This window comes from Chiloscyllium plagiosum, unplaced genomic scaffold (assembly GCF_037043375.1).
Source record: "Chiloscyllium plagiosum isolate Xiang-an unplaced genomic scaffold, Cpla_swu_hap1 HiC_scaffold_18, whole genome shotgun sequence".
In the NCBI taxonomy this organism is placed as follows: domain Eukaryota; kingdom Metazoa; phylum Chordata; class Chondrichthyes; order Orectolobiformes; family Hemiscylliidae; genus Chiloscyllium; species Chiloscyllium plagiosum.
Window position 1 is genome coordinate 32,198,345 of NW_028270156.1, and position 23,718 is coordinate 32,222,062.

Consider the following 23,718-nt stretch of genomic DNA (forward strand, 5'->3'; position numbering starts at 1 on the left):
TTTCGAAGAATGCGACAGCTGTTGTTCCTGGCATTCACACAGGAAGACTAAGTTTGAGCTCAATTCCAGCTTTTGGAAGGTTCTACTCTTAATTTCCTCACACTAAGGTTAAAGAGGGGGGGGGGGGAAAGAGACTCTGAAGATAATAAAACCAAGAGCACCAGGGATACATTCCTTGCCAAACAGTAAATCCCTCAGCAATAAAGAGGAAACTCTGCAGGATAAAGTTGACAACTTTTGAAAAAAAGCATTCAAAGTGAGTGACAATCCATCTTTGGTCAGTTTTTCCAAAACTTTGACTATTTGTTTCCTTCTGTGTAAACCAGATTTGAAAGTCAAGGAGTTGAACGTAACTGAAGAAATCTTGTTTCACTCATTTTGTAGAGGCAAGTAGGTCATTTGTGTTGCATCTTCCTCAATTCTGTTACCGATATGATCTTTTTTCAAAATCTCTGTTCGCCTTTCAACATAATGTAGTGCACTCTTTGTGACACAGGCAGTCAGATAGTTTGGGAGAGGAGGGTGCATTGATATAAAACATTAGCTGGAAAACACACCCATACACATACTGAAGAAATGTCGGCAAGAAAATAAAAATGGACACTTCCAGACATACAACTGCAGATCCACAGATCAACAACTAAAATGCAAAGAGAGCTATTCTTGAGATTTCTATTGGTTCTGGTAACTGGTCCTAAGATACAAATGTGAACTTTTAGTGCTAACAGGTACCAGGATTGAAATAAAAACAGAAAGTGCTAGAGAAACTCAGCAGGTCTGGCAACATCTGTGCAGAGAGTGACTGAGTTATTGTTCCAAGTCCAATGTGACTCTTCAGAGCAGGATGTGGGCACTTGCTAATTTTCTTTCTTCTGCACTGCATGCAGAACACACAGGATGTGTTGAATAGACTTGCGTTGTGCTTATACCAGAGCATATATGTACGCTTGCACACAACTATGTTCACAATCCTGCATGCATGTGTCAGTAAGTTTACCAAATCTACCTGGTTAGATTCCAAGAACTTGCATCACATTTACTTCCAAAAGCCCCATGCTCCCATTTAACTGCTTCTGGCTTGCTAATATATATACTCACTCCATATCTTTTAGTGTGCAGTAAAATCCTTTGCACTTCCTAGACTGTCATCCTTCACAAAATATTCTGTTTTATCCTTCTCAGATCCATAGTGGATCACCTTAGACTTTCCTACAATGAACTCTATCTGCCAGCTTTACCTATCTCAGTTTTAAAACATGTTGCACTTCTTCCATTCTTCCCATCATGGTGGAAAATATCATACTTCATCAAGTTAAACTTCATTAGCCACCTTCTCACCCTAATCATAGAGTCATAGAGATGTACAGCACGGAAACAGAGCCTTCGGTCCAACCCGTCCATGTCGACCAGATATCCCAACCTAATCTAGTCCCACCTGCCAGCACCCGGCCCATATCCCTCCAACCTTTCCTATTCATATACCCATCCAAATGCCTCTTAAATGTTGCAATTGTACCAGTCTCCACCACTTCCTCTGGCAGCTCATTCCACACACGTACCACCCTCTGTGTGAAAACGTTGCCCCTTAGGTCTCTTTTATATCTTTCCCCTCTCACCCTAAACCTATGCCCTCTAGTTCTGGACTCCCCCACCCCAGGGAAAAGACTTTGTCTATTTATCCTATCCATGCCCCCCATGATTTTGTAAACCTCCATAAGGTCACCCCTCAGCCTCCGACGCTCCAGGGAAAACAGCCCCAGCTTGTTCAGCCTCTCCCAATAGCTCAAATCCTCCAACCCTGGCAACATCCTTATAAATCTTTTCTGAACCCTTGCAAGTTTCACAACATCTTTCCGATAGGAAGGAGACCAGAAGTGCACGCAATATTCCAACAGTGGCCTAACCAATGTCCTGTACAGCCGCAACATGACCTCCCAACTCCTGTACTTAATACTCTGACCAATAAAGGAAAGTATACCAAATGCTTTCTTCACTGTCCTATCTACCTGCGACTTCACTTTCAAGCAGCTGTGAACCTGCACTCCAAGGTCTCTTTGTTCAGCAAAACTCCCTAGGACCTTACCATTAAGTGTATAAGTCCTGCTAAGATTTGCTTTCCCAAAATGCAGCACCTCGCATTTATCTGAATTAAACTCCATCTGCCACTTTTCAGCCCATTGGCCCATCTGGTACAGATCCTGTTGTAATCTGAGGCAACCCTCTTCGCTGCCCACTACACCTCCAATTTTGGTGTCATCTGCAAACTTACTAACTGTACCTCTTATGCTCACATCCAAATCATTTATGTAAATGTCAAAAAGTAGAGGACCCAGCACCGATCCTTGTGGCACTCCACTGGTCACAGGCCTCCAGTCTGAAAAACAATCCTTCACCACAACCCTCTGTCTTCTATCTTTGAGCCAGTTCTGTATCCAAATGGCTAGTTCTCCCTGTATATCGTGAGATCTAACCTTGCTAACCAGTCTCCCATGGGGAACCTTGTCGAATGTCTTACTGAAGTCCATACAGATTACATCTACCGCTCTGCCCTCAACAATCCTCTTTGTTACTTCTTCAAAAAATTCATTCAAGTTTGTGAGACATGATTTCCCACGCACAGAGCCATGATGACTATCCCTAATCAGTCCTTGCCTTTCCAAATACATGTGCATCCTGCCCCTCAGAATTCCATCCAACAACTTGCCCACCACCGAGGTCAGACTCACTGGTCTATAGTTCCCTGGCTTCTCCTTACCACCTTTCTTAAATAGTGGCACCATATTAGCCAACCTCCAGTGTTCTGGCACCTCACCTGTGACTATCGATGATACAAATATCTCACCAAGAGGCCCAGCAATCACTTCTCTAACTTCCCACAGATATCTCGGGTACACTTGATCAGGTCCTGGGGATTTATCCACCTTTATGCGTTTCAAGACATCCAGCACTTGCTCCTCTGTAACATGGACATTTTGCAAGGTGTCACCATCTATTTCCCTACAGTCCATATCTTCCATATCCTTTTCCACAGTAAATACTGATGCAAAATACTCATTTAGTATCTCTACCATTTTCTGTGATTCCACACAAAGGCCGTCATGCTGATCTTTGAGAGGCCCTATTCTCTCCCTTGTTACCCTTTTGTCCTTAATATATTTTTAAAAACCCTTTGGATTCTCCTTAATTCTATTTGCCAAAGTTATCTCATGTCTCCTTTCTGCCCTCCTGATTTCCCTCTTAAGTATACTCCTACTTCCTTTATACTCTTTTAAGGATTCACTCGATCTATCCTGTCTATACCTGACATACGCTTCCTCCTTTTTCTTAACCAAACCCTCAATTTCTTTAGTCATCCAGCATTCCCTATACCTACCAGCCTTTCCTTTCTCCCTAACAGGAATATACTTTATCTGGATTCTCGTTATCTCATTTCTGAAGGCTTCCCATTTTCCAGCCGTCCCTTTACCTGCGAACATCTGCCCCCAATCAGCTTTCGAAAGTTCTTGCCTATTACCATCAAAATTGGCTTTCCTCCAATTTAGAACTTCAACTTTTAGATCTGGTCTATCCTTTTCCATCACTATTTTAAAACGAATAGAATTATGGGTTGCTGGCCCCAAAGTGCTCCCCCATTGACACCTCAGTCACCAGCCCTGCCTTATTTTCCCAAGAGTAGGTCAAGTTTTGCACCTTCTCTAGCAGGTACATCCACATACTGAATCAGAAAATTTTCTTGTACACACTTAACAAATTGCTCTCCATCTAAATCTTTAACACTATGGCAGTCCCAGTCAATGTTTGGAAAGTTAAAATCCCCTACCATAGTCACCCTATTATTCTTACAGATAGCTGAGATCTCCTTACAAGTTTGTTTCTCAATTTCCCTCTGACTATTAGGAGGTCTATAATACAATCCCAATAAGGCGATCATCCCTTTCTTATTTCTCGGTTCCACCCAAATAACTTCCCTGGATGTATTTCCAGGAATATCCTCCCTCAGCACAGCTGTAATGCTATCCTTATCAAAAATGCCACTCCCCCTCCTCTCTTGCCTCCCTTTCTATCCTTCCTGTAACATTTGTATCCTGGAACATTAAGCTGCCAGTCCTGCCCATCCCTGAGCCATGTCTCTGTAATTGCTATGATATCCCAGTCCCATGTTCCTAACCATGCCCTGAGTTCATCTGCCTTCCCTGTTAGGCCCCTTGCATTGAAATAAATGCAGTTTAATTTATTAGTCCTACCTTGTCCCTGCCTGCCCTGACTGTTTGACTCATTTCTGTTCTCAACTGTACCAGTCTCAGATTGATCTCTTTCCTCACTATCTTCCTAGGTCCCAACCCCTCACCTTACTAGTTTAAATCCTCCCGAGCAGTTCTAGCAAATTTCCCTGCCAGTATATTAGTCCCCTTCCAACCCGTCCTTCTTGTACTGGTCACTTCTACCCCAAAAGAGATTCCAATGACCCAAAAATGTGAATCCTTCTCCCATACACCAGCTCCTCTGCTCTATCCTCCTATTCCTGCCCTCACTAGCTTGTAGCACCAGGAGTAATCCAGATATTACTACTCTCGAGGACCTCCTTTTTAAATTCCTGCCTAACACCCTGTCATCTCCTTTCAGAATCTCAACCTTTTCCCTTCCTATGTCATTGGTTCCAATGTGGACAATGACCTCTTATTGGCCCCTCTCCCCCGTGAGAAAGTTCTGCACCCTCTCTGAGACATCCTTGATCCTGGCACCAGGGAAACAACACACCATTCTGACTTTTTGCTGCTGGCCACAGAAACATCTGTCTGTACCTCGGACTAGATAATCTCCTAACACAATTGATCTCTTGGAACCTCACGTACCCCTCGTTACATTAGAGCCAGTCTCAATACCAGAAACTTGGCTGTTCATGCTATGTTCCCCTGAAAATCCATCACCCCCTACATTTTCCAAAACACCATACCTGTTTGAAATGTGTATAGCCACAAAAGACTTCTGCACTAGTTGCCTACCTCTCTTACCTTTCCTGCAGTTATCCCATCTATGTGACTGTATCTGAGATTTTCCCACTTCCTATAACCGCCATCCATCACATACTGTTGCTGTTGCAAATTCCTCATTGCTTCATTTACAAATGATCCATTCGATCTGATAAGATTCGCAACCAACAGCATTTATGGCAGATATAATCCGTAGTAACCCTTAAACTCTCTTTAAACTCCCACATCTGACAAGAAGCACATATCACTCTACTAAAGGCCATTTTTGCTCCTTCACAATCTACAGACCCAGAAAATAATATCGTCTTATTCCTCTACAAACACTGCCCCAGGTTAAATTAATAGTCATGGCTTATATTTTAAGTTTAATCAAGAGACATATCTCGAAAAACGTATAATCAAGAAAGAACCCACTCTACTCACTACTGCAGACTTTCTGTAGGCCACTTAAAACAATACACTTATCTGATTCTGTGCTGTGAACTTCGCCCAAACAGTTCCTCCAAAATCAGTTGTGAATATCACTGTTTGTTAATTTTCTCAGACACACTCCAATGTCCAGCGATACATAAATTCAAACAGCAAAGGCAGTGTCAGTTTCTTTCTCTCTCCTGCACTGACCTCACCATGTGCTTCCTATGTCTGTTCTTCTTCCTTTTAAAACTGCTGGTGTTTTGACTTTTTTTTTCTCCCAAAGTTGCAAAACAATGCCACAGAATATAAAACAGTAATTGCTGCTCCTGGAATTTGAGGAAATCACCTCCAGCACCTAAAATACCTCAAAAAAGGAGCAGCTGTTGCAGCCAGAAAAGTTTCCTGTCCTCCATCTTGGATTACCCAGAACATTTAATATGTTTTAATCCTCTATATCTGTTTCTACCCCATCAAGTTTTTCCAAGTATCTTTATGTTGTCAGTGAACATTAATCTATTATATATGTAATAGATCCTCTCACCTCAGGAAATAATGTACAGTACAAATAGCTGAGACTGGAACAAACTGCCCTTGGGATAAATCACCAATGTCATATGGTCCCATCCAGAAAATATCCCATTTATCCACCTTCTGTTCTGTGCCAATTAACCAATTCTTTATCGATTCTAACATACCACCCCACAATCTAATCAACTTTTAACCTGAGTACAACCTTTTGCATGGCTCCTTATTGAATGTTTTCTGAAAATTCAAATACATGTAATGATTTTCACTTATTTATGTTGCAAGTTATAACTTCAAAAATATCCAGACGTTTCCAACGTGATCCCCCTTCATAAAATCATACTGATGCTGTCTAATCATATTGCAATTTTCCAAATGATTTTTCATTACATTCTTATTAATAGATTCAAGCATTCCACCTACTCCTGACTTCAGGCCAACCAACTCCTGTAGTCCCCCATCTTTTTAATTCTCTTCTTTTTTGAGTAGCAGGTTTATATTTGCTACATTTCAATTCTTTGGTGAACCAACGGACATTCTCAATCAACACCTCTTTCAAAATCCATCTGTCCCTGGAGATTTAGTTTCATTGATTAAACTGGTCATATTTCTTTCCTGGTGTTAGTTTCTTTATATTCCTCACTTTCATTTGATTCTTCATTATATCTGGTATGTTCCTTGCATCTTCAACTAGAAGACAGGCACCAAATATTTGTTTAATGTCCCTGCTACTTCCTAATTCCCCATTATAATTTCTCCAGTCCCTGTGTTTAGGAGATCCATGTTTACAACCATTCCTTATTTTGGCATTCATGCAACATCTTTGAGATTCTTTAAAAAAACAAGTTTAAAATACAGTAAATTCTCTGTGACTGCAGGATCGCGACTCCTAAATTCGTCTATCCGTCCCAAACAAAATTCAACATTTGTGGGCAAACTCGCATAGGCACGATTTTTAATCCGTATTTTTAAATGAGCTCTACACTCGCAATTGTTATCATTTGCAGAGATTCTCAGAAACAGAACCCTCCCACATGCTGAGGAATGACTACTTCATTCTCAAATTTTACTTTTTGTCCCTCGTCATTAATGCTTTTGATAACCCTTTATTGAATTTTTTAAAAAACAAACTTAATAATCTTTAGGCTTACTACGTGGCGACACTGTAAGCTTTTTTGTTTCATCTAATATTATCTTTAATTTCTCTAGTTAGCTCTGGTTCCAATACTTTTGTTTATTCTTCTAGGTTTTATTAACACTTATGTAAAGTGTTGAGAGAACTGGGAATTGGTGCAAAGTGATAGCAGGTTAAAACTCTCTCCACACGCAAGAGCTTCATGTTGGCAGTCTTCAAGTAGACAGACTTACATGAATGCAGATCTCAAGGAATAGAGTAAAGGCTGTGTTATTCTGTAGGTTGTACAGTTAGAATATACAAAGCAGTGAAGACAGGGACAGTGAGTTTGTACAGCCGCTTTTGAATTCGTGTCAGAGCTCACTAACCATTTAAAAAGAGGGTGAGAAAGGAGTCTCTGGAGATTCTATACCATTAGCACTGACATAGAGTCATTCAGCACAGAAACAGAACCTTTGGTCCATGTGGAATATAATCCCAAACTAAACTAGTCCCACCTGCCTGCTTCTGACCCATATCCCTCCAAATCTTTCCTATTTATGCATCTGTTCAAATGTTGTAGCCACCTGATGAAGGAGCAGTGCTCTGAAAGCTAGTACTTCCAAATAAACCTGTTGGACTGTAACCTGGAGTTGTGTGACTTAACTTTTTCCACCCCAGTCCAACACCGGCACCTCCACATCCTGTATAATCTCAACATGATGTCCCAACTCTTATACTCAAGGACTGAACAATGAAGGCAAGTGTGCCAAATGCCTTTTAACCACCCTGTCTATCTGTGACGCAAATATCAAAGAATTATGTACTTGCACCCCATAGGTCCCTTTGTTCTACAATATGACCCAAGGCCCTGCCATTAATTGTATAACTCTTACCTTTGTTTGCTGTACCAAAACCCAATCCCTCGTATTTATTCAGACTGAACTCAATCTGCCATTTTTCAGCCCATTGACCCATTTGATCAAGTTCCCTTTGTAACCTTAGAAAGACTTCTTCACTGTCTACTATGCCACCAATTTTGATACTGTCCGCAAACTTACTAACAATATCTTCTATATTCCCATTCAAATGTTTATATAAATGACAAACAGAAGAGGATCCAGAGCTGATCCCTGTGGAACACTACTTCTCACAGAGCACCAGTCCAAAAAGCAACCCTCCACCACCACTTTCTGGCTCCTACTGTTAAGCCAATAATGCATCCAATTAGCAAGCATCACCCTGAATCCCATGTGATCTAACTTTCCTAATTAACCCACAATGCAGAACCTTATCGAAAGGTATCTTTACTAAAGTCCAAGTATACAACGTCCACTGCTCTGCCCTCATCAATCTTTCTGGTAACTTCCTCAAAACACTCAATCATGTTTATGAGACATGATCTTCCTCACACAAAATCATGCCGACTATCCCTAATCCATTTTTGCCTCTCTAAATGTCCACAAATACTATCTTTTAAAATCACTTCCAACAATTTACCCACAACCAAAGTCAGACTCAGAGGTCTATATTGCCCTGGTTTCTCCTTGCACCTTTCTCAAACAAAGGTACAACATTAGCCACCCTCCAGTCATCAGGCACCTCAACTGGAGTTAATGATGATGCAAATATTTCTGCAAGGCGTCTCACAATTTCCTCGCTTAATTCCCACCACATAGTGGGATACATTAGATCAGGTTCAGGAGATTTATCCATCTTTATATGCTCCAAGACCTACCAAACTTCCTCTTCAGTAACGTGATCCGTTTTTAAAACCAAAATTTTTTTCTAGCATCCATTTCTTTCACCACAGTAAAAACTGACACAAAATATTTGTTTAGTATCTCTCCCATCTCCTGGGGTTCAACAAAAGATGACCTCCTCGATCTTTAAGGGGCCCTACCTTCTCTCTAGTTATCCTCTTGCTCTTAATATATTTGTGAATCTCTTTGGATTATCCTTAATCTTATCTGCCAATGTTTTCTCATATCCCTCTTTGCCTTCCTGGTTTCTTTTTTAAGAATGCCCCACTCTTGATATTGATTAAGAGATTCAACTGAACCAAGTTGTCTTTATCTAAAATAAGATTCTCTTTTAGTCTTGACTAGAACCTCAATATCTTTATTCAACCATTGTTCCTTAATCTTACCAGCTTTACCATTCACTCTAAAAGGAACAAAATGCTTCTGAACTCCTGTCGTCACACTATTGAAAGCCTCCCACTTGTCAGATGTCCTTTTACCCACTCTATCCAATCAATTTTTGAAAGTTCTTGTCTCATAACATCAAAATATGTCTTACTCCAATTAAAAACTAACTTTTATGGAAAGCTTATCCTTTTCCATAACAGGACCCAAGTGAGAGAAAGTTCAAATATATGTACTTTGTTAGTCACCCATCACTAAGCAGCTTAAGAAGATGAGGTTTGAACAAGGAAACAAGATATTTGTATTTATACAATCCTGCCACCAAAGTTTTAAAGGCAGTTATGCACTTTCAGAACATAATCACTATTATAAGAAATACAGGAATCAATCTGTGCACAATACAATCACAGAAATGGCAATGTGATAATCACCAGACATTGACATTGGCTGAGGGATAAATAGTGGGCTAAGTGACCAGCAAGAACTCTCCTGGTCTTTATTGAAATAGAGGTTGACTGTGATTTTAGGTGAAAGGTCTTCAATTGAACATTTTAACAAACAGACCTTTACTCCCCCCCTGTTAAAAATCAGACTTACTATCAACTGTCCACTTGATGTTTCTGGGCGGCAGTTTAAGTGTTTCATTGATCTTTTCAAGAACAGTCTGCAGTTTCTGTTTCTGGGCAATTTCCGACTGCGTCACTTCAGCTACGTTCAGCTTTTCACCCTCTAGTTTCTCTGCACAAAGCAAACAGGAACATCAGTAAATTGTTCAACAATGGCAGCTTTTACACAGTAAACTTGTACATAGGAACAGGAGGAGGCCATTCAGCCCCTCAAGCTTCTTCCACCGGAGGCTAGTTTTGGAAACCATGAGATTGTAGAGGAGGAGGAGATTACAGAGAATGGGAGAGGTGAGGGCATGGAATGTCTAAAAACAAAATTAAGGAAGTGTTGCACTAGAACAGTCACTGAAAACAGTTGGGGGTGTTTGACTGGGACTGTATGCGAGTAAAAACATAGGCAGCAGAGTTTTGCATGACATCAAGTTTACAAAAGTGGGAGGTTGGGAGAGCATTGAAATGATTGAGTCTAGAGTATTTAATTGGAGTCTGAGTTATGTCTGCTCATTGGATCAAAAATCAGACCAACGTGAAAAATTAAATATCAGAACCCAGCAATAATGTGTGGTCCTATGAACTGCAAGTGTTAAAATAGGAAATAAAAAGGTAGACAGGCAGGAGGCTGGAAGAACACAGCCACCCAGGCAGCATCATGAGGTGGAGAAGTTGACGTTTCAGATTTAACCCTTTTTCAGGACTGGGGTGGGTGTAGAGGGAGCTGTAAATAAAGGGAATAGCGGGGTCAGGGTGGTGTAGTAGGGATAAATGAAGACAGGGAGGAAATTGAGGACTGCAGATGCTGGAGATCAGAGTTGAGAGAGTGGTGCTGGAAAAGCACAGCAGGTCAGGCAGCTTCCGAGGAGCAGGAGAATCGATGTTTCGGGCAAACGCCCTTCATCAGGAATGGCCAATGGGAGGAACAAATCCAGTTAGTATCAGGGAGCAGTGGAAGGGATGGTGAGGGGCTGGAAAGGGAGGTTATTCGAAATTGGAGAACTCAATGTTGAGTCCTCCAGGTTGAAGGCTGCCCAGACAGATGCTGAGGTGTTGTTCCTCCAATTTGCGGTTTGTTTTGTTGTGGCAATGGAGAAGGCCAAGGATGGTCATGTTGGAAAGGGAGTGGTTAGGGGAATTGAAATGGGCAGTGACTGGGAGATCTAGTCAGCCCTGTGGACCTGGCTGAGATGCTCAGTGAACTGTTCCCTAGGTTTATGTTTGGTCTCCCTGATGTAGAGAAGACCACATTGGGAGCACCTGATGCAGTAAACTAGTTTAGGAGAGAGGCCGGTGAACCTCTGTCTCACCTGGAAGGACTATTTGTGGCCCTGGATGGAAGTGAGGGGGGTGTGTACTGGCAGGTTTTGCATCTTTTCCGGTTGCAGGGGAAGGTACCTGGGGGTTCAGAGGTGTCAGTGGGGAGAGTGGCGCAAACCAAGGACTGTCGATGGGAAGCAGTCCTTGTGGAAGGCAGAGAGGGGTGGCGAGGGAAAGATGTACTTAGTGGTAGGGTCTAGTTGGAGTTGGCGTAAGTGTTTAAGGATGATGCGTTGGATGCGGAGACTGGTGAGGTGATAGGTGAGGACCAGGGGGTCTCTGCATTTGGAGCAACTGGGTTTAGAGCAGTGGAACAGGGAATGGAGGGGGTGCGGCAGAGGGCTATCTGGATGACAGAGAGGGGAAAAGCATGTTGTTCAAAATAGGTGGCCATCTAGGATGCTTGCGAATGGAATGTCTCCTCTTCCGAGCAGATGCGACAGAGGTGGAAGAACTGGGAGAACGGGATGGAGTTCCTGCAGGTTGGAAGGAGGTGTAGTCCAGGTAGTTATGGGAGTCTGTGGGCTTGTAGTAAACATCCGTCGGAGGACTGTCACCGGAAATGGAAATGGCAAGGGCAAGAAAGGGGAGGGAGGTGTCTGGGATGGACCAAGTGAATTTGAGGCGGGTGGATGTTGTGAGTAAAGTTGATGAACTGCTCCAGTTCAGCCTGGGTGCAGGACGCTGCACTGATGTAGTCACCAATGTAACAGGACACAGTGCCTGTGTAGGTACTGAAGGTGGGGCTGATCGATATAGCCAACAAAGAGGCAGGCTTAACTGGGGTGGGCCATTATATCGCTGACTGCATCAGTGCAGCGTCCTGCACCCAGGCTGAACTGGAGCAGTTCATCGACTTCGCCCACAACTTCCACCCTGCCCTCATATTCACTTGGTCCATCTCGAACACCTCCCGCGCCCCTTCCTTGCCCTCACCATTTCCATCTCCAGTGACAGTCTCCAAATGAACATTTACTACAAACACAGACTCCCATAACCAGCTGGAATACACCTCCTCCCACCCAGTCTCCTGCAAGAACTCCATCCCGTTCTCCCAATTCATCCGCCTCTGCCGCATCTGCTTGGAAGAGGAGACATTCCACTCACGAGCATTCTAGATGTCCACCTATTTGGAACAACATGCTTTCCCCCCCTTTGTCATCTAGACAGTCCTCCACCACACCACCTTCACTCCCTGTTCCACTGCTCTAAACTACACCCCTCCAAACGCAATAAAGACAGAGAACCCCCGGTCCTCATCTACCACCTCACCTGTCTCCATTTCCAAGGCATCATCCTTGGACACTTCTGCCAACTCCAACTAGACCCCACCACCAAGAACATCTTCCCCTCCCCACCCCTCTCTGCCTTCCACAAGGACTGTTTCCCATTGACAGTCCTTGGCTTGTACCACTCTCTCCACCGACCCCTCCAAACCCCCAGGTACCTTCCCCTACAACCAGAAAAGATGCAAACCTGTCAGTACATCACCCCCCTCACCTCCATCCAGGATTCCAAACAGTCCTTCCAGGTGAGACAGAGGTTCAGCTGCCTCTCTTCCAACCTAGTTTACTGCATCAGGGCAGCACGGTGGCTCAGTGGTTAGCACTGCTGTCTCACAGCGCAAGGGACCTGGGTTCAATTCCAGCCTCAGGCGACTGTCGTGTGGAGTTTGCATATTCTCCCGGTGTCTGTGTGGGTTTCCTCCGGGTGCTCCGGTTTCCTCCCACAATCCAAAACATGTGCAGGTCAGGTGAATTGCCCATAGTGTTAGGTGCATTAGTTAGGGTTGTGGAATGGGTCTGAATGGGTTACTGTTTGGAAGGTCTGTGTGGACTTGTTGGGCTGAAGGGCCTGTTTCCACACTGTAGGTAATCTAATCAGGTGCTTCCAATATGGTCTTCTCTACATCGGGGAGACCAAACATAAACTTAGGGAACGGTTCATCAAGCATCTCAGCAGGGCTCACAGGGGCTGACCAGACCACCCAGTCACTGCCCATTTCAATTCCCCTAATTAGTCCCTTTCCAACACGACCATCCTTGGGCTTCTCCAATGCCACAATGAATCACACTGCAAATTGGTGGAACACCTCAGCTTCCGCCTGGGAACCTTCAGCCAGAGGAGTCAACACTGAGTTCTCCTATTTCGAAAAACCTCCCTTTCCATCCCCCAACTCCCTTCCCAGCCCCGCCCCCTCCCTTCCACTGCTCAGTGCCACCGATCGGATTCATTTCTTCCATTGACCAACCAGGTCATACCCTCTGCCTGTCTTCACTTATCCCCACCTCACTACCCTGCCCTCACCATCGCCTTTCTCTGCAGCTCCCCCACACCCACTCCCAGTCCTGAAGAACAGTTACACCAGAAACTTTGACTTCTCCATCTCCTGACGCTGCCTGGCCTGCCGTGTTCTTCCAGTCTCCTGCCTGTCTATTTTGCATTGCAGCACCTGCAGTTTTTTTTGTCTCTAAAATAGGAAATAATATTCACGTGTAATGGAAATAGGTTTATTTTACATGGAGGCCTTCTTGGAAAACCTGCCGTATTTTCTATCATTAAACTCCATCATGACTATACTGAGTGCCATATGACCAGCCAACCTTCCTTAGTATCGTACCCAGTAAGTTGGGTGATAAACTGTTTTACTAGGTATTACATGGAAACAGATATTACTTTGTTACTATAGTGGAGCCGTAATCATGATACTTTTCCCTGATACCTGCTGTTACCTTGTGGTATTTACCACCTTTTCCAGTAATGGGGTAACAGGTAAGCTTTACAATTCACTGCTACCAATCCTGTGTCTTGGACCCATCTAGTAAGTAGTGGAGAGGATATAACACCTTTGAGTATCTACAGAAGAGACACTGCCCTGAGAGAACAGACTGTATTCCTAACAGTAATAAGTACTATTTCATTTGGTCAGACATGACGATGAGAACCTTAAGGATTTGATAAAAATATGCCTGCTCCCTCCAAAAGCTCCAGTAGACATCCTGGTATCCATCCACAATGTGTGACATGAGCAAAATGGGTGGAGGAAGTGTAACATGAGCATTAACCTCTTCAGAACAATTTCCTTGTACAACAGTGAACCTTTTAATGTCAAGTTCTACTTACTGTAAATTTTGAGGTCAGTTAGAGTTCAACTGCTGGCTGGCTAGGAAGATTGGCTGAGGAAGAGCTCGGTAATTTCATCACCACAGGGAAAACTAACACACAACAACCAGTTTTGCATTTCTTCTTCAAATACGCAAACATATTTGATATCTTAGTATTCAAAATCTGGTTTGGGACAAATATTAGTGTCACAGACCTGCAGATCTTCAGTGAAGTGTTCCCGTTCGGACAGATGATACTAGATTAGGAGTTTCAAGTCACTTCCATGAACAACAAAAAAGGATTGCATTTCTATGACAACTTTCATGATCCAGGGGTTAATTTACAAACTTTACAGCAACATACTGTTCATATTGCCTTAATTCAAGCAACATTAGTGGGCAGCACAGTGGCACCGTGGTTAGCACTGCTGCCTCACAGCGCCAGAGACCCGGGTTCAATTCCGCCTCAGGCAATGGAAAGTGTGGAATTTGCACGTTCTCCCCATGTCTGCGTGGGTTTCCTCCGGGTGCTCCGGTTTCCTCCCACAGTCCAAAATAAAATGTGCAGGTTAGGTGAATTAGCCTTGCTAAATTGCCCGTAGTGTTAGGTTGTGCTTTGGCGGTTGGTGTGGACTTGTTGGGCCGAAGGGCCTGTTTCCAAACTGTAAATAATCTAATCTAATAACAAATCCAATGAAATAATACCAAAGATCTGTGAATTTTCTCATGCATTCTGAACAATACTTATTTCTCAATCCAACTTCGAAAATAAAAAGAAGTTTTTATCCAGTTATCTAGTGATTATCTGGTTCGCAGTTCATGTGCCTTATGAGGTAAGTTTTAGTTTCAGGAATTAAACTTTAACAGTGGAGAATAGAACAAATGCAACTAAAGCACCTACGAGTGCATGTAAAAGGTTGGGGTTATGTTGTTTTCAGAGGTTAACGGCTAGGAAGGTAAATAATTAAACTGTTGGGCTTCAGTGATTGCCCGAGGGAAAAACACTACAACAACCAGCAGTTCAGAAAGTTAACCAAGTCTGTTTAATGAATTAAAACAGAAGGGGTGGAGCTATAAAAGCAGCAAGTGAGCTCACTTAGCTGGCATCTTTGGTGCTGACTTTGATCAGAAATTCGCTAGTGTCAATTTTGGCGACTTTCACAGAGGATTACTCTTCCTGAGCCGGAGCCACTTTTCTCATGCCATTCTCTGCATTTCGCCTCATTAGGTACACCACAGCTCTCTGGTTCCCAGCTTGAGCTATCTTCCACTCAGCAATGACAGAAGGATTCACCACTCCTGGACTTCCCAGCAATGGTGCCATTTTTAGTGCCAAGCTGCACTCCAAGTCAAGTGCTGCCAGGTTGGAGCTGCCCTTCACAATGCACATAGTCACAGGGGAAAACAAAACAGAAATGCTTCCAATAATCTAGGACCCCCTACCGCCCCTCCCTGAACCTCCACATTCCTTTCATCTTTCCATTATTCAACACCTTCATTGCACCACAGCAAAAATTACCCTGCTCTGGCTGCAACTATTGGTTATGGCTCCATGGGAGATATCAGAAACAGAACAGGCCTTATTGCTGTGAACACTCAGTATCTGTATCCTCGGAGTGTAGTGATACAGATGCCCAACCCTGACCATATGCAAGCCCCCAGGCTGTTATCAGAGGTTGCCCTGGACTGGGAGAAGGCAGTGTGGGGGTGAGGGGAAGAGAGGAGAGGATGGGGACAAGAGGATGCCTCACAGACAGTGTCCTAAGCTACCAGTGACTGCTGTCCAAAATGGAGGCCTGGAGGAGCACATGGTGAGCTGGAGCTGCCAGGTGTCCTCTCTGACATCGATCTCTGGAAATGTCAACATGGGAGATTAGGAATCTGCATATCAATGAGGTGAGATTAGATATTAATCCCATACAAGTCAGCTTCTGCCATTCACTTATGAGATTCCTGTTTCACTGCTTATCAGTTGGTTGCAAAATCAGACTTTCTTGTTTTTGATGTTCAGAATCTCGCCAACTGACTCACCATTGCCCACATTATTCAGGGGCTGGGAAGATTCCACCCCTTGTGATTGGAAAGCTTGATGGTTGTTTTTACCTTCGATTCTTCTTTAAATAGATTATTATCAAGGAGAAAGTGAGGTCTGCAGATGCTGGAGATCAGAGCTGAAAATGTGTTGCTGGAAAAGCGCAGCAGGTCAGGCAGCATCCAGGGAACAGGAGAATCGACGTTTCGGGCATAAGCCTGAAGAAGGGCTTATGCCCAAAACGTCGATTCTCCTGTTCCCTGGATGCTGCCTGACCTGCTGCGCTTTTCCAGCAACACATTTTCAGCTATTGTTTATCAAGCCAAATTATAAAGATTCAGCTTGTTGAGTATTCAAATCTCGGATCATCTCAGTATGTATATTGCTATATAATGTTTGCACTATTTGCAGAAACCTATTATAATTAACTCATTATCACTGGTGGTAGGTATCAAAATACATCGAGGCAACGTGGTTGAAAAGCATTCAGTAAACCCTAAAGGTCAGCCCAAAGCAGGCTATGTTGTCATGGAGATGGTTTGGGTAGAGATCAAGAACGTTCTCCGTTTTCAATTTCTCAGGGTGTACGTTTTCTGGGACAGTGCTGAAGCAGAAAGTGGTTACAGGCTGTACAAGTACTGCTGTTCACAAACATCATGCGGTTAGATCTCAGGAGAAGGACTGGGGGTAGTGACTCTGTGCCATGGAAAAGAGTTCAGTTAAAAAAGCACGACAGCCATTGATAGTTCTGTACACTTGAAAGTGGGTGAAGGAAGCCCACAAGCAGTATATGCTTGATGCAGCTAAGAAAGATAGGAGCACAGAGCAATCTGGCAACAGCACAATGCAGTTAGTTGCTTGAAAAAAGACTAAAACTGTTAGAGTGCTTTGATGGTGAGAAACAGTCTTTGGTGTTCTAGGAGCTCATTCTGAGGAGAAGAGATTAATGTACCAATACAAGCAGTCAAAGGCAATCTGAGTCAGAGAGACTTTGAAGAGATTCCAAGGTGAGTGAAGAATTGGAGATCCTCATGAAGGAGCCAGAGCTAATGATATTTGGTGACATACAGTGTCACTAACGTCTGCATGGAATTAGTCTGGACCACATCAAACATTTAAAGCACAGTCTACAGGGTGTTCAACCACAGTTTCTGTTAAGTCACATTTACCTGGCGTTAATCATGATTTTTAGATTTTACATTGTATCTAGTGTATATGGCTTAGAAATGATTTGGAGGTGCCGGTGATGGACTGGGATGTACAGCACCTGATGAAGGAGTGGCGCTCCAAAAGCTAGTGCTTCCAAATAAACCTGTTGGGACTATAACCTGGTGTTGTGTGATTTTTAACTTTATGGCTTAGAAACATCATTTTTTTAAAAAATCCTTCATGGGATGTGAGCATTGCTGGCTAAGCAACATTTATTGTCTATCCCTTATTGCCCTTGAGAAGATGGTAGTGAGCTTCCTTAACCTGCTGCAGTCCATGGGGTCAGGCCCACCTTCAGTGTTGTGAGAGGGAGTTTGACCCAGTGACAGAGAAGAAATAATATCGCAATTCCAAGGCAAGATGGTGCGCATCTTGGAGAATTTGCAGGTGATGATGTTTCTGTATGTTAATTGCTCAGATGTGCTGTGTTGTATAACTTTCAAAAATTTCCATTCAGACCTGGAATCCAGCAGCAAATTTTCTTATGTGGTTATTCCACATAATATATTTAAAAGATTAAGGTCTATCAAACCTGATCACAACAAAGATGCATCACAGCAGCATGCAACTGATAACATAATGATCAGAATTTCTCTCTGATGAAACCTTGTGTTAATGAACCCATTAGCACTGCTGGTAGGTGCAAATGATGTCAATGTCAATGAATACTAACCTCAGCTACACTGGCTGCATTCTGAAAAAAGGAGCCAAAAAAAAAAGCTCATATTTTCTCTTTCTAGACACATACGCTTACTCAACTAAAGAAGACTTGGCTCAGAAGAATGAACTATGACTTCCTCTGTATAAAATGGACAGGGCGCGCTGATATTCAAAACCATTTTTAATTGATTTTCCACTCAGTCATGTGCCAAGTTTCCTTGCTCATGGGACAAGCATTAGCCGCATTAAGATCTAGGGTTAAAAAAGTACACCTGTGCCTCACAACCTAATGCCTGTTCTCAAGACTTAGACTGAGAGTTTAAACATTATTCGGCAAATTGGAAGGTGTGTGTAAAACTCCAGCTACAAGTTATCAAGAATTGTCAATTTGTGTCTATTTTTCTTTCCTCCATATTTTTAAGGTTTTCAGCAAAATAAATCAAAAGGGGAAAATGACAACTTTTTCCAACCCCCCAAAATGGGTTGGCACGATCCTGAAGTAGAGAAGCAGATTCAATAATAACATTCCAAACTGGATAAATAATTGAAAGGAAAAAGTTTGAGAAGAGAGCAGGGGAATGGCTCCAGCAGCTCACTTCGGGAAGGCACAGGCACAGTGAGGTGAATCAGCAACTGCATGGTTCTGGCACTTGGAGCTGTAACAAACCTAAAGAAAAAAATACTTCTCAATATGATTCTGTAATAATTGTCTAAAAAATAAACTAGTGGAAAATATCAGCTCCAGTTGAAGAAGCAGGAACTGTGAGTCTCCAGAAGCAAGTTGTGTATTCATTACAAATTAACCAAGGCCAAAATACATCACTGACAATAGTTAAATCTCTTTCACACACACACACACAATAACATACGCTGGCAGGAGGGACAAAAAAAAACTGTTGAGAATATTTTTACGATGCTCACTAAATAAGATGAGAAGGGATGGAGTGGGGATTATAAAGTAGGTACAATTTTGCTGCTAGCTACATTGATAAATAAAAAGGAGCATTAAACTGGGTTCTTTGCAAATAGAATGTAGGTCACCCTTGGTGCAGTAAGAATTTATCAATATTTGTGCCAGCACTGGCTTTTTGAAAAAGCTATCCAATTAGTTCCTCGCACACTTGCAATTCCCCTACAACCCTGTTAATATTTTCATCTCAAGTATTTATCCAATTCTTCTTTCCAAAGTTACTGTTGAATCTGCTACCACTGTCCTTGCAGACTGTGCATTGCAGATTACAATAATATGCTGCATTACAAAAAGTTGTCATTTCCCCTATAGTACTTTTGCAATTAACTTCAATCTGTGCGCTCTGGTTAGCAATCTTCTTAATGCTAGAAACAATTGCTCCTTACTTATCCTGATGTATTCACCTCATAATTTTACATATCTCTGCTAAATTTCCCTTTAACCTTCTCTGTATACAGCCCAAACTTAAGTCAATTGTTTTTAGTGCAGTTATACAATAGTTTCAATAATGAAATGTTGGCATCCTTTTACCGCAGATTCGTTTTATACGGATTTCAAGGAGTCACAATGTAATTGACTGGCTGGTCTCATCTCTATCGCAAACGTACAGCAAGAGGTCTTTGGTTAAGCACAAAGGGTACCGTAGTGCAAGTGCTTTATCGTTCAACCAGTAATCTGGAGGACTGGGTGTATAATCCAGGAAACTTGAGCTCAAATTCCCACATGGGCAGTTTGATAAAATTTCTTTTGGAAACGTTTTGAAACAACTTTTGAAAATATAAAAGTCTCAGGAAAAGTTGACTATTAATTCATTGGAACTTTTGGAAAACCCAACTGATTCACTGATGTCTTTTGGAGAAGAGGGACCTGCTGTTCTTACCCCGTCTGACACCAAACTCCTGCAGCAAGGTGGCCAACTCTGTCCAAAGATGTGCAGGTTAAGTGGACTGGCCATGCTAAATTTCCCATCGTGTCCAGGGATGTGCGGGTTAGCCATGGGAAGTGCAGGGCTACAGGGAAAGGATGCGGGGTTGGGTCTGGATGAGATGCTCTCTGAAGAGTCAGCGCGGACTCGATGGCTGAATGCCTGCTTCGGAAACTGTAGGGATTCTGTAATTCTCTCTCTGAAGTGATGTGGCCTACTGCTTCAAGTTCAAAAATCGTGGCCTCTCAATGCCACTAACCAAGGTGAGAAAGGCTACTCTCTCCAGAAACAACAAAATTTATAAAACCAGTTTTCAAGGTTAAGAAAAAGAGTAGTGTTTAATGCATTAGCAGAATAGATGGGAGGGTGCTACTTGTTAAAGATATCATGCCCCATTTTGCTTGATTCTGTTGTGCTCGATGCATCAAAAGGCTGCTGTTGCTCAACTGAGGTTTGGCCGTAGCAGAGTATGAGAATTTGGAGCACTGACTCTCAGTGAGAAACCTGTACCAAATAGGGAAAACAATGTGAGCAAGAATAAAGAAACTGGGTAATGAAGTATTATGCAGATGGTTGCATCTACTGTACAGCGGGGTGAGATCTCTTCCTGGATAGCCTTTAACTGTAGTCACAAACCACCAAATACAGCAATGCTTAACTAAGTATCCCTCATCTGTAGCCCAATCTGCCATCAAGATGAGATTTCCATTATTAAAGTCTTACCAAACAGCTTCTGTAGCACTTGCCCATCATAGAGATCTTCAGCCAAATCCTTCACGATAATCCTCTCCTCTACCAGCTCATCATTGATCCAGTCAATTAAAACCTGGGCACACACAACATTCCATTGCTTAAAAGATGTTCAAAATCATGGAGGATTTTGCTACAGTAAATAATGAGAAGCTGTTGCTAGTGGCAGGAGGGCCAGTAACCAGGCAACACACATTGTTAAAATGATTAGCAAAAGAGGCAGAGGCAATTTCAGGAAACCTAATTTGTTTTAGACAGAGAGCTGTTGTGATCTGGAATGCACCTTCAAACAAAAAGGACAGAGGAAGCAGATTCAATAGTAACTTTTCAAATGAAATTGAATAAATACAAGAAGAAAAGAAAAATGAAGAGAATGGAGTAAATTGAATAATGATCAGAATAACTGGCACAGGCATTAATGCCTAACCAGCCACCTGTGATGTACCACTGTAAGCTTCAATGAAATGAAACTAAAGGATAGCTTTTATTCTTTCATGGGATGTGGGCATTTGCTGGCACAGACTGCATTTGTTACCCGTCTCTAACTGCTCTTGAGAAAGTGGTGGTAAGACATGTTCTTGGATCTTCTACAGCTTGTTTGATTTAGATACATCCATTATGCTGTTAAAAAGTGACTTCTAGGATTTTAACCCAGCGGCAGTGAAGGAACAACAATGCAGCTCCAAGTCAGGCTACTATGAGGTTTGAAGGGGAAAGAGTAGGTGGTAGTGGCAGTCCCATACATCTGCTGCTTTCATCCCTTAGCATGCAGAGGTCATGGGTTTGAAATGTACTGTTGTACAATTCTTAGTGAGTTGTTGCAATCTTGTGTATGGTACACACTGAAGGCACTGAGAGTGACAGTGAATGTAGAAGCTGTTAGTCGGTTAGCTCAGTTAGCTGGATGGCTGGTGTATGATGCAGAGTGACACCAATTGAGTGGGTTCATTTCCTGCACTGGGTGAGGTTACCATAAAGGACTCATGTTCTCAAGCTCTCCCATCGACTGAGGTGGGTGACCCTCAGATTAAACTACCACCTGTCATCTCTCTCTAATGACAGACAACAGTCCTCTGGACCAATAGGACATTGGTGACTTTACCTTTACTTTTTAGTTGGGGTGTCAAACAAGCAGACTGCTTTGACCTGGATGAAGTTGAGCTTCGCAAGTGTTTTTGGAGCTGCGCTCATCCAGATGAGTAAGGAATATTCCCTCACACAGCTGACTTGCAGATGGTGGACTGATGTTGCGGAAACAGGGAAAGGGTTTCTTGTTGCAGAATTGTCAGCATGTGACCTGCTCTTGTAACCACAATTTTTATATGGCGAGCCCAGTTTAGTTTCTGATCAATAAACTGACAGTAGGGGATTTAGCAATGGCGATGCAATTGAATGTCAAGGGTACATAGTTAGATCCTCTCTTGTTGATTTTGGTCATTTCCTAGCACTACTTGCCACTTGTCAGCCCATACTCAGATATTGTCCAGATCTTGCTGCACTTGGATATAGACTGCTTCATTATCTGAGAAGTTGAAAGTGGTGCTGACCATTATGCAGTAGTCAGCAAACATACTCACTTCTGACTTTAGGATAGAGGCACGGTCATTGATGGAGCAACTGAAGATGATTGGGCCGAGGACATTACCTTGAGGAACTCCAGCAGCAACACCCTGGAGCTGAGGGGATTTGCCTGCAACAATCTCAGCCATCTTACTTTGTGCCAGGTATGACTTCCGCTAATGGAGAGACTTCCCATTGACTCCTTGATGCAATACAAGTTAAATATCAAGGGCAGTCAGTCTCATCTCTTCTCTCAGATTCAGCAGTTGTATCCATGCTTAGATCAAGGCTTTAATGAGGTTAAGAGGCCAGGTGGCTCTAATGAAACACAACCTGAGGATTAGTTATTGATGATTATGATTTGTGGGAACTTGACTTGCACACAGTTCCCCGTTCCACAACTATGTAAAGGATATTCGATGTACTGTGTTTGGAATATCTTAAAGCTTCTGAAGTCACTGAAGAAAGGCAAGTTTTTATATTCTGTTCTTACCTTCATCAGCTCGACTAGTTTGGGGTCATATTTTGAGTTTGGATCAAGCATCGTCCGAACCTCATTTTCCTCTGGGAAGTAAATAATTATTCTGTAAGTACAGCAGCAGGACTCAATCATCACCAATTCACTTGGTCTAGCATATCAAACTGACTTAAAAAGGAGCATCTTACCCAGCATTGTGTCCTCTCGATCCAACTCGATGGGGATGGGACTGAGCGGCAAGTTGATGGCATTTTTCCCTTCTTCCTGCAGTTCTGATACTGAGTGAGAGACAGACAGAGAGACACAGAGACAGAAGCATTAGGTTAAACAGGCAGATTTGTCTGCACCTTTTCCCTTACATGGTGACTTTGAAAACAAATGGCAGGAAGAGATGGGCTGTTCTACTAAACCTGCCAAGCATGGCCGCAGCCTCTCTTAAGAAGCAATGTGATCTCCCTGGAGTGGCTTAAAAGTTTATGAATCCAGTGCTAATTAGGAGAATTGCCAACATTCCAGGATTATCCAGGATCCTGCCTTAATTGAGGATTAATCTTCAGTTTGGTCACCTGACAAAATTTCCAGGAATACATCTAAACAGATCTAGCAACAAATTAATTGAGGAAAAGAAAGGTCTGGAAAACTCATCAATCTCTCAGCAATTGACTGTAATTGTTATGATGATGTTTTAGTGAGAATGCAATTTTGCCTGGCTTTAAAGCAGCTGTGCTCAGAGTTAGCAATCTCCACAGGTTCTAGAAACTTCTATTGGGTTGCACCTACTCCCAGATATATCTTCACAAAAAGCAGGATAAATCAATTCTAGCCAATTAACTCATCGGTTTACACTCAACCAGCAGCAACATGGTGGAAGATGTTGTCAGCAATGTAATCAAGCAGCCTGC

General features: G+C 42.7%; 1 protein-coding gene across 1 annotated transcript in view; it reads right to left on the reverse strand.

Moving 5' to 3' along the window:
• Positions 1-23,718, reverse strand: part of LOC122557728 (alpha-parvin) — a 120,907-nt gene that overhangs the window by 28,049 nt on the left and 69,140 nt on the right. Inside the window, exons 2-5 of the mRNA XM_043705652.2 lie at positions 23,005-23,094; positions 22,832-22,902; positions 20,752-20,854; positions 9,789-9,929 (exon numbers count right to left, since the gene is read on the reverse strand). Of these exons, the coding sequence (XP_043561587.1) occupies positions 9,789-9,929; positions 20,752-20,854; positions 22,832-22,902; positions 23,005-23,094 (405 nt within the window). The remainder of the gene's footprint in view (positions 1-9,788; positions 9,930-20,751; positions 20,855-22,831; positions 22,903-23,004; positions 23,095-23,718) is intronic.